The sequence below is a fragment of the Vigna unguiculata genome, chromosome 1 (assembly GCF_004118075.2).
Source record: "Vigna unguiculata cultivar IT97K-499-35 chromosome 1, ASM411807v1, whole genome shotgun sequence".
Classification (NCBI taxonomy): domain Eukaryota; kingdom Viridiplantae; phylum Streptophyta; class Magnoliopsida; order Fabales; family Fabaceae; genus Vigna; species Vigna unguiculata.
This window is the reverse complement of record NC_040279.1, coordinates 29,594,633-29,604,219: the sequence shown is the minus strand read 5'-3', so window position 1 is coordinate 29,604,219 and position 9,587 is coordinate 29,594,633. Positions and strand designations below refer to the sequence as shown.

Sequence of the window (9,587 nt, the reverse complement as noted above, 5' to 3'; positions counted from 1 at the left end):
CTCTTCATACGAAATAAATAAGAACCTATTTTATTTGACATTATAGTACTGTATAAGAAGGTAAGCATTTGTCAGAGAGTTTTAAATCATATCTATGACATTCTTAAATTTATTGCACCACCTACATAATCCTTCTTTTATGTTATCTGTAGTATTTTATTACAGTGTTTTGCGCTATAAATATAAAATATGAAGAATCCATAATAATATTAAGGATGGAAGCATCACTAAGACCAAAAGACATTGACATTGCTTGAAGAAGTAAATTCAATCTTGAAAGACCATTAGACGAAGAGGCATCCAAGCTGACAGTAAAAATAAAGGGTAGATTCCATTAATAAATTAACAGTTAATAATGAGAATTGAAAGTTTAAAGTGGACTAAACAAATTTGACAAAAATCAAATGTCATAATTTCTTTAAACTTATGTAATTTATATTTGTCTGAAAAGGATAAATATTTTCTTTATTTATCATCAAATATATTTTTTCAAATATTTCAAATTATATTTCCTATAATTGCATATCACTTTAATTATGTCATTTTTATATTTTTTTATCTCATTTCAATCCATATAAAGGAGTTAACTCGGCCGAGTTTAGGTTAATATCGATTCGGAAGCAAACTCATTTTTGAAGCAAACTCGGCAGACTTGTGTATTCAATGAAATCGGTTAAACTTGTGAATCTGCAACCGAGTTAGCAAATCAAGATGGTTTCTTTTGTAAATCTGAAATGATCCATTTTCTACTTGTGATAGTATTATATTCGTGTTATTCATGGTTGTAGATTATTGGTGGTTACTATTGTCTTTGGTTGTCACATTCTTGTTCGTAGGTAGTCACTCGAGGTGACGTTTGTAGTGACATTAGTGGTTGCGTTCTCCTTCTTTGTGGTTGACTTCTCTCTACTCATCGTTTCTATTCCAACATTATTAATATCGTTGTTACAAGTATCTCACTCGTCTTATGGTCATTTGTATAAATGATTTGTTCTTTCAACCTTGCGCTCGTAAAGAGAGAGTCACGAAGATGAAAGAGTTTTTGCTTGTTAATTACATCCGATGTCTTTGAATGTCAAAATAATTTTTATATTATATATATATATATATATATATATATATATATAATTAAAATTATTATAAAAAGTAATATTTAAAAATATATAATATGATTAACAAATAATAATAATAATAATAATATTTCAATAAAAATATAAAAATTATTTATAATATCATATAATAATAAATTATTATATTATTTATAAATTTTTTTATTTTTTTATCTAAAATAAACTCTTAGATTAGAATTTATAAAACTTTCACGAGTTGTGTAAACTCTGTTTCGAGTTTAAACAACCTTATCTCTTCAACCAAGTCCAGCAAGAGGATAAGAGTTGCTTAGCGTGAGAATTTGGAAAGAATATTGATGGTAAGACCTTAGGATATGGAATGGATGTATGTAGCATGGTTGCTTAATGTTAGTTTGTTGATAATCTATTATTTATATTTATAGTAGTTGCTTGCTGTTAGCTGATGTAGGTTATATAAGTTCGTTTCTATTCATTTTTGTACATTCAACTTTTATTTTCTTTTATCAATTCTTTATCTTCCATATTTTTCATACTATCATTGTAATACCGTATAGTGGAAAAGGGAGGGTATAGTGTAATCTACACCAGACATGCTCTCCTCTTACTTTTTCTTTTTGCATTTCTCCCTGTGATTGTGTGACCTAGAGTGGGGATTTCAGAATTTAGATAACATATCATCTCTTCATTTATTGTCTTATTAATTATGAGTAGGGCTGTGCATAATTTACTAAACTATACTAAACTATAGTTAATTGTACTATATTAAACTAAAATATACTAAACTATTCATAATAATAATTGAACTGTATTATAAAATAGTTCAGTTTTAAGAAACTAAACTTATGTTAAGTTAACTAAGTTAACTATTGAACTATAGTAGATTGAAAGAGCAAAATACATCAAATAAAATATTGGTATTAGGATAAGAATTGAACTTATGTGTTTTATGTCTTACGTTCTATTCTTTCTCTTTCATATTGAAATATTTATTTTATTTTATCTTAATTTTTTCTTTACTCTTTCTGTGAGAAAATATAAAATATTTATAATTAATTTATTAAAAAAAATTATAAATTAATTCAATATCTTATTTTATTTTGAAAGAATTTTACTATGTAATGTTATTTTTATGTTATGATTTTACAGAAGTTATTTTTAAAAATTAAATTTTGTGATAGCTAACATTTTTATAATTTTTTTTTATATTAAAGTTTTTTGTAACTTAAATATTGAAATTAGTATAATAAATATAAATATTGGTACTAACGTATTTTTTATTTTAAAATCTTATGTAATATTATTTTTTAGTTTTAAAATATTTATTATGTGGCATCAACTTTTTTAAAGAGAATTTATTTTAAAAAATTCTTAAAATATTAATTTTAGAACTTCATAAAATTTCTATAACATTTTTCACACAAATATTAATGAATACAAATGTTAAAAAAAATATTAATTTTCAGAATTTTCTAAAATAAATTCTTTTAAAAAATTTTACGCAACATAATAAAAGTAAAAAGTAATATTACATAAGATTTTAAAATATAAAAAATAATTTAATACCGATATTTATATTTATTATATTAATTTTAATATTTTAATTACATTTTAAGTTACGAAAAACTTTAATATAAATAAAAAAATTATAAAAATGTTAATTGGTGTATTGAAGTATGATGCATATTTCAAGTATTATTTTCTAAGCACTTTCAAATTATAAACTTTAAATTATTATTGTGTAGTACAATCATATGTAATTAGTGCAATTCGATTCAAAATAGTGTAATTCAGTTCAAAAATAGTGTAATTAAATTCAAAATCAATGCAATCCGGTTCAAAAATAGTACAATTCAGTTCAAAAAGAGTGAAGTTTATTCAAAATCAGTGCAATTCGGTTCAAAAACGGTTCAAAAACAGTGTAGTTAAGTTAAAAATTAGTGCAGTTCAGTCCAAAAATAGTGCAGTTCAGTTCTGATGTAGTGCAATTCATAAAACAGTTCAGTTTATAACAGTTCAGTTCAGTTTATATTATAGTGCAGTGCAGTTCAGTGCAGTGCAGTTCAGTCCAGTTTATTTTTAAAACTAACAGTTCAGTTCAGTTCATCTGAATTGTTTTTCAGTTCAGTGCAGTTCATGCAAACAGTTTTTTAGTTCAGTGCAGTTTTTGGTAGTGCAGTGCAGTTTGGTTTATTTTGCCCAGCTCTAATTATGAGGAATTTTAATATCTCAGTATTTCATTCTCAACTTTCAAGTTCCTCTACCAAAATGTAAAAGAAAAATATCTATGGAGGTCATCTTATTTGGATAAAGATTTCTTTGATTTCTCATTTGTGACTTTTTTTTGTAGGTTGCTAAGTTAGTATACTCCCATGAGTGCCTCTCATTCATAGGGGTCTCACATGGTTTCAATTTTTATGCATAAATATCTCTGTTCCTACTATAGGATTCACACCAATGAAGAAACACTTTTTCCTCCTTATTATCATTGTGAGTCTTGTTTCAGTTAAGAGAGGGTTCATTATTGAAGTTTTTATTATCCACCTATGTTAGGTTAAAGATAAAGTTGTTTTGACTTTATCAGCTACTGTAACATTTTGAACTTACGAAATTACTGTGATTCATATTTGTATTTATTTTTTTTTTCAGCACTTATTGGTGTGACATTGGTTGTGTTTAATCAGCAGTAAACATATTGTGTCACTCACTCCTTAATCTCATACATGTTCGAAAACACTTCAACAGACTTAAAATGTTAATCAGCAGTATATTTGTCACTCACTCCTTATCTCTGTATTTTTTTACCAAAACTTATACACTAAGTCATCCTAAACCAATTTAACTCGATTAACCAAAAATTAGACTATCAAAGATACTTATTATATCACACTCAAGTTAAAAAATATTAAATTAAATAAAAAACATTAGACATCTTTAAAATTCATTAATTTATGGTCATTCCACTTCTAAATTTAGATTCTCTAACCCATAACATTATCATAATTAAACTAACTTATCTTATATAGATTAAGTTTCTTGACTCTAAAAGCAATACTTACACATATAACTTAAATAAACTATCTAAATATTTTTTAACAAACTAAGTCTAGATTTATCTTGAATCTAATTGAGTTACATGTAAACGTATAACTTCCAAAACTTGACTAAAAAAAAATAAAGATGAACTTACTCATGAAAAATCTAATCACACTTTATTCTACTAATGGATCATTATGACTCTGATATTAAAAAAATTACATATACATAATGTTAAAAAAAATAAGAGAGTAAATAAAAAAAATTTAAAATAAATAATGTTCTTTTTACAATGAAAGTGGAATAATAATTCTTTCAATTTTAAACTTTATACTTTTAGTAATAAAATATTCAAATTTTATTTTTAAGAAAACACTTCTCATCTTAACTATATTTTAGATATATATTTGACATTATAAAAATATTATTACTTTCTCTCTCTTTCTCTGAATACAACTTAAAAAATTATAATACATCTTTAGATCATTTTGTACATTATTTTTAGTAATAATATTTTAATTCATATTTTAATCATTCTTCAATCATTTTTATTTTATTTTTTTAATAATGTGATATGATAATTTAAAAGTAGCTTCTCATATCTATATAGGCAATTTGGGAAGACACATCCACCAAGAACTTATAACATCTACCCTCCTCACAAACGCATTTCATTACTCTATCTCCATGCTTCTACCATATCATTATTTGTTCAAACTTGATATCTTTTTTAGAGATACAAACTATCTTCAAGAAATTGAACATATAATTTTGGCAAGTCTCACGTCAATTTAGGGAACATTTATAAATCCATATTTAAAATGTTTAGTGACTCTTGATTCTGCCTTTTAATTATTCTATTACTTTCGTTTTTTTCTTTTTTATAATGACAACAATAAGAATCAAATTTAATAATAATAATAAAAAACTCATATACCATCTAAAACTCAATCACCACTACTCTTATGGATTATTTTCTTTTGCTAGTCTCTACCACTTTGACTAAAGAAATGGCAAACTAAAGTTTAGACACAATGTAAATTGTCAAACCAGTTTTCACAACTCATACTTGCCTTATTATTACAGAAATCTTCTATCAACTCTTCGTTATCCATTACAAAAAGTTCGCTTGGTTTTGTATGCATAAGCTTAACCCTTCGTTCATAATCATTTTGAAAGATCCATGACATCTGTTTTTGATGTAGTGTATTCTCCACCATATGACAGAAAAAAGTACACTGAAGTTGGTGTTGTCTACTTCAACTTCAACCTCGAGTCTGCATCAGAAATGTAAGTGTCTAAACCAATACGTCATGGCACTCCTTAGTATCATTAACACTTACAATCCAATGCCAAATAGAGAATGTATCATGCCAAACCATTCCTATATCTCAATTCATCAGATAGAAAGAAGAAGAAACAAAAATTATGTGAAACACAGAGCTTAAACTTTACATACAAAGACTCAACAAAAAACAAAGCAGTCTTTGAATTGGAACTTAGAAGTTCAGACTGGTGAGGATTCCTCATTTGGTTCATGCAAATTTGCAATGCAACTTCTTGACTCCAGGGATTGAAGGCTTCTAACAACTTCTACCATGGATGGTCTTTTCTCAGGCACCACAGAAGTGCAACGAAGTGCAATGTCTAAAGCTCCAATCATCTCTTGGTGAAAAGTGTTTGATATTTTTGGGTCAAGAACTTGATGCACCCCATTAGCGATGTTCACTTTCCTCCTAACCCACTTCACAATGTCAACCGAGTCACTTGACTCCGTTTCTTCTGCTTGCCTACCACTCACTAGCTCCAGTAGTACCACGCCAAAGCTGTAGATGTCCAATTGTTCAGATGCTTTCTTACTGTAACCATTTTCTGCATTGCAACAATACAAGAATGATCTTAAGAGTTTATCTCAAAGTTCAAGCTATTTCATATAAAGTGAACATCCAAGTATGCATGTTGGTCTTAATTTGTATTAAAAAAAATACAACTCTACCAATGCGTTAGCTCAATTATGGGAATGCATTTGATGTTGTTTGAACACAACTTATCATACCTGGTGCGATGTAACATGAAGATGCTGCTTCAGAGTTCAAAATTGATTGAAATGAAGCTTCTCCCACAACTCGATCAAGAGCAAAATCTGTGAGCTTTGGCTCGAAATTTGCATCCAACAAAATGTTACTTGACTTGACATTTCTGTGAAGCAAGTGAGGGACATAATCCTTGTGAAGATATGCCAGCCCTTGAGCAACTCCAATGGCAATTTTTAATCGAACCACCCACTGCAGCTGAAAATTCTGACCAGAAATCAAATCCCCTAAGCTCCCTCCATGCAAGTACTCATAAATGAGAAACACCGACTCATCGGAGTGGCAGAAACCCAGAATTTTAACAACATTCTTGTGCCTAATTTTTGCCAGAGTCTTCACCTCCGCTTTCAAACTTTTGGAGGACTGGCTTCCAAAATTGACTAACTTCTTCACAGCTATTAGTTCACCACTAGGTAAACTCACGACATAAACTCTACCAAAAAACCCACCATTTCCCATTGAGCTTTTCTCATTCATCCCTACAAGTAGATCATGCTCGGTAATCCTGAGAGGATAAAAGAACACTGAGCGCCAGACCCCTACTTGATTCCCCTTGGAATATCTCCTATACAAAATAAAACCACCAACAACAATGCCAGTTCCAACAACAAAGGCTAAACTGATGAGAGCACATGCTAAGGTTGTAATGCCACCAATGTGGCGTCTTGGCATGTCATCAGAACAAGAGTTAGGCAATCCAGGGCCACAAAGACCAGGGTTTCCGTCCAAAAACGAGGCAGGGAGACCAGAAATCAAGGAGTATGGTACTTTACCCGATAACTGATTGTAGGAGACATTGAAAAGAGCAAGCTTCAAGTTCTGAAGTCCTTGTGGGATTAAACCAGTGAGATTGTTATCTGAAAGATCAAGGTAAGTGAGTACAGGAAGCTCGGCAAGAGAAGAGGGGATTTCTCCGGTTAGACTGTTATCGGCCAAAGACAATGAAACTAGTTTCCTGCATTTTTTCAGCGCTGGTATTTGACCAGAAAGAGAATTGTGGGAGAGATTTACTATGCTCATAACAGGAGAGTCACAAAAGTTTGGAGGAAGTTCACCATCGAAACGGTTGAGAGAAGCAGAAAATCTGTATAAGCTCTTGACAAAGCCAAGACCTTGAGGAATTTTACCAGCAAAGCTGTTGTTGTCGAGCTGAACTTGCTCCAACTGAACAGCTCCTGAAATTGACTCAGGTATTTGTCCTGAGAATCTGTTGTTTTCAACTCTTATGAGTTTGATTTTGGGTAATGACCACAAGGCAGCGGGGAAATCTCCAGAGAAGGCATTGTTCTGGACTTGGAATCTCTCAAGACTCTTACATTCATCAATGGAGCTGGGTATTGAACCATTGAAGGCATTTGAATGGAGACAGAGGTTTACAAGGCCTTCTCCTTTGCAGATGCCACTTGGAAATGGCCCCAAAAGCTTGTTTTGTGAAACATCTAACGAAACCAGGTTCTTGAGAGAAGATGGTAGAGCCTGAGGAACCCCACCTGTTAGGTTGTTCTCAGAGAGATCTAAATGGGTCAAACTAACCAGGCCCACCAGAGAATCTGGAATTTTGCCTTGAAAAGAAGAGCTTTGCAACATAAGCTGCTGTAGATTTTCAAGGTCGCCGATATCCTCTGGAATCTCACTCACCAAGTAAGGATTCTGAGACAAATCAAGAACTTCAAGTTTAGTTAGATTGCCAAAGACAGCAGGCACAGTGCCTGAAAGCAAGTTGCTTCCCATGTTGAGGACTTGGAGGTTCTTCAAGGAGCCTAAGCTCTCAGGGATTTTTCCTTCTATGTGGTTTCTTCCCAAATCAAGCACTCTCAAGGAAGCAAACTGAGAAATCTGAGATGGGATAGTGCCCCATATGAGGTTGGTACTGAGATTCAAAGTCTCCAAGGAAGCACACTCAGAGAGGTGAAGAGGGATGGGCTGGTTGAAGATGTTATCAGCAAGGTTTAGATAAGACAGATGTGGAAGGTCACAAATGGAAGATGAGATATCCCCAGAAAGGTTCAAGCTCTGAAGATTGATAGAAATTACAGAGAGTAAAGGTGTGGTGGAACAGGTTATTCCAGTCCAGTTACAGTAATGGTTTGATGAAGTGTTGGACCAGGTAGACAAGGCCTTCTTAGAGTCTTCAATGGAGGCCTTGAAGGAGAGAAGGGTGTCCCCTTCTGAAGAAGATGAACTGAGATCGAAGATTGAAAGGGACACAGAGAGAAGGAATAGGTATGTACAGAATGTAGTAGTGGCCATGAGCTTGGTGACTGCAAAAGAACTTGCTTTGAGTTGAGTTGTTCTCAACGGTTTCTATATATCGGTGTTAACTGTTTAGTGAAGGAATGTGTCTAGTGAGATTACTGGAGCTCGATGGGCTGGAAAGAAAAAAAGCTTGCATTTTTACGTGCAAAAACTCATCATGGCCTTTGAGAAATTTGCTGATAAAACCACAAAAGTCTCCCTTCACTCTCTTTTTAAAGACTTTTTTCCATTCGTGACATTGTGTTCAAAAGGAATTGTATCTGGACAACAAAATGGTACAATAATTTCATCACAGAAAGAGATAGAAGGGAATCAAGAGATAAGAAAACGTAAAATGTCAAACTGTCGTAAACATAAAAAAAAGAAACACATAATATCATAAACATAAGATTAAATATGTTCTTAGTGTTTACTAATATGCTTAATGTGTCAAGTTTTACTTTTACACGGGTGATAAAATAAAGATTATTTTGTAAAAAAAACACATGTTGGAAACCAGCAGAAACAGGATTTTACATAGATTTATGTTTCCACATTATTTTATTTGTCTGAGACACTTCCTTTAAAAAATATGAACATGTCTCTGAACTCAACATTATAAAATAGTATACTACTAAAGTTAATTTGAACTTTCTATCTACCCTAGTAACCTACCCACAGTGTCTCTTTACCTTTCTGCTCTGTTTCACTTATTAGTGTATTTATTTGTTGTTACCAGTAGTAGTAAATTTCTCCGAAACAGAGGAAACAATGTCAGGTGAGAAGTTAGAAGGCATTGTCCGAAAATAGTTGTCACTGTTATAAAGCATTGAGTGACTAATATCGCGGAACTTTTCACCCCCAAGAAGGGAAAGAGGTGAGTTTTTTCAACGTTTTGAAATCGAATCCAAAGAAGCCAACAGTAACGTAGGATTTGACCTTGGAACACCGAAACCAAAGATTTATGTATTTTATTTAGTATTGTTGTTAATATTACCTTTGAGGGGCAACGAATTGAATGCATGTTATGTAGTACCTGATTACATTGAAGACGTTTTGGCAAGGTCACTGGGTCACGTGGCCACATTGTCCATTTGTGTTCCGCAGTGGGGTCCCCTATTGACCGTCAGAACTC

The 9,587-nt window shown here is 31.6% G+C and overlaps 1 protein-coding gene across 1 annotated transcript; it reads right to left on the bottom strand.

The window, feature by feature from the left end:
• Positions 1–5,367: 5,367 nt before the first annotated feature.
• Positions 5,368–8,773, bottom strand: LOC114194802 (probably inactive leucine-rich repeat receptor-like protein kinase At5g06940). The gene is made up of 2 exons (XM_028085214.1): positions 6,181–8,773; positions 5,368–5,996 (listed from the first exon to the last, which is right to left on the bottom strand). Exons 1-2 carry the CDS (start codon positions 8,465–8,467, stop codon positions 5,632–5,634), a joined length of 2,652 nt encoding a protein of 883 aa, XP_027941015.1. The 5' UTR covers positions 8,468–8,773; the 3' UTR covers positions 5,368–5,631.
• Between the last annotated feature and the right edge of the window lie 814 nt (positions 8,774–9,587).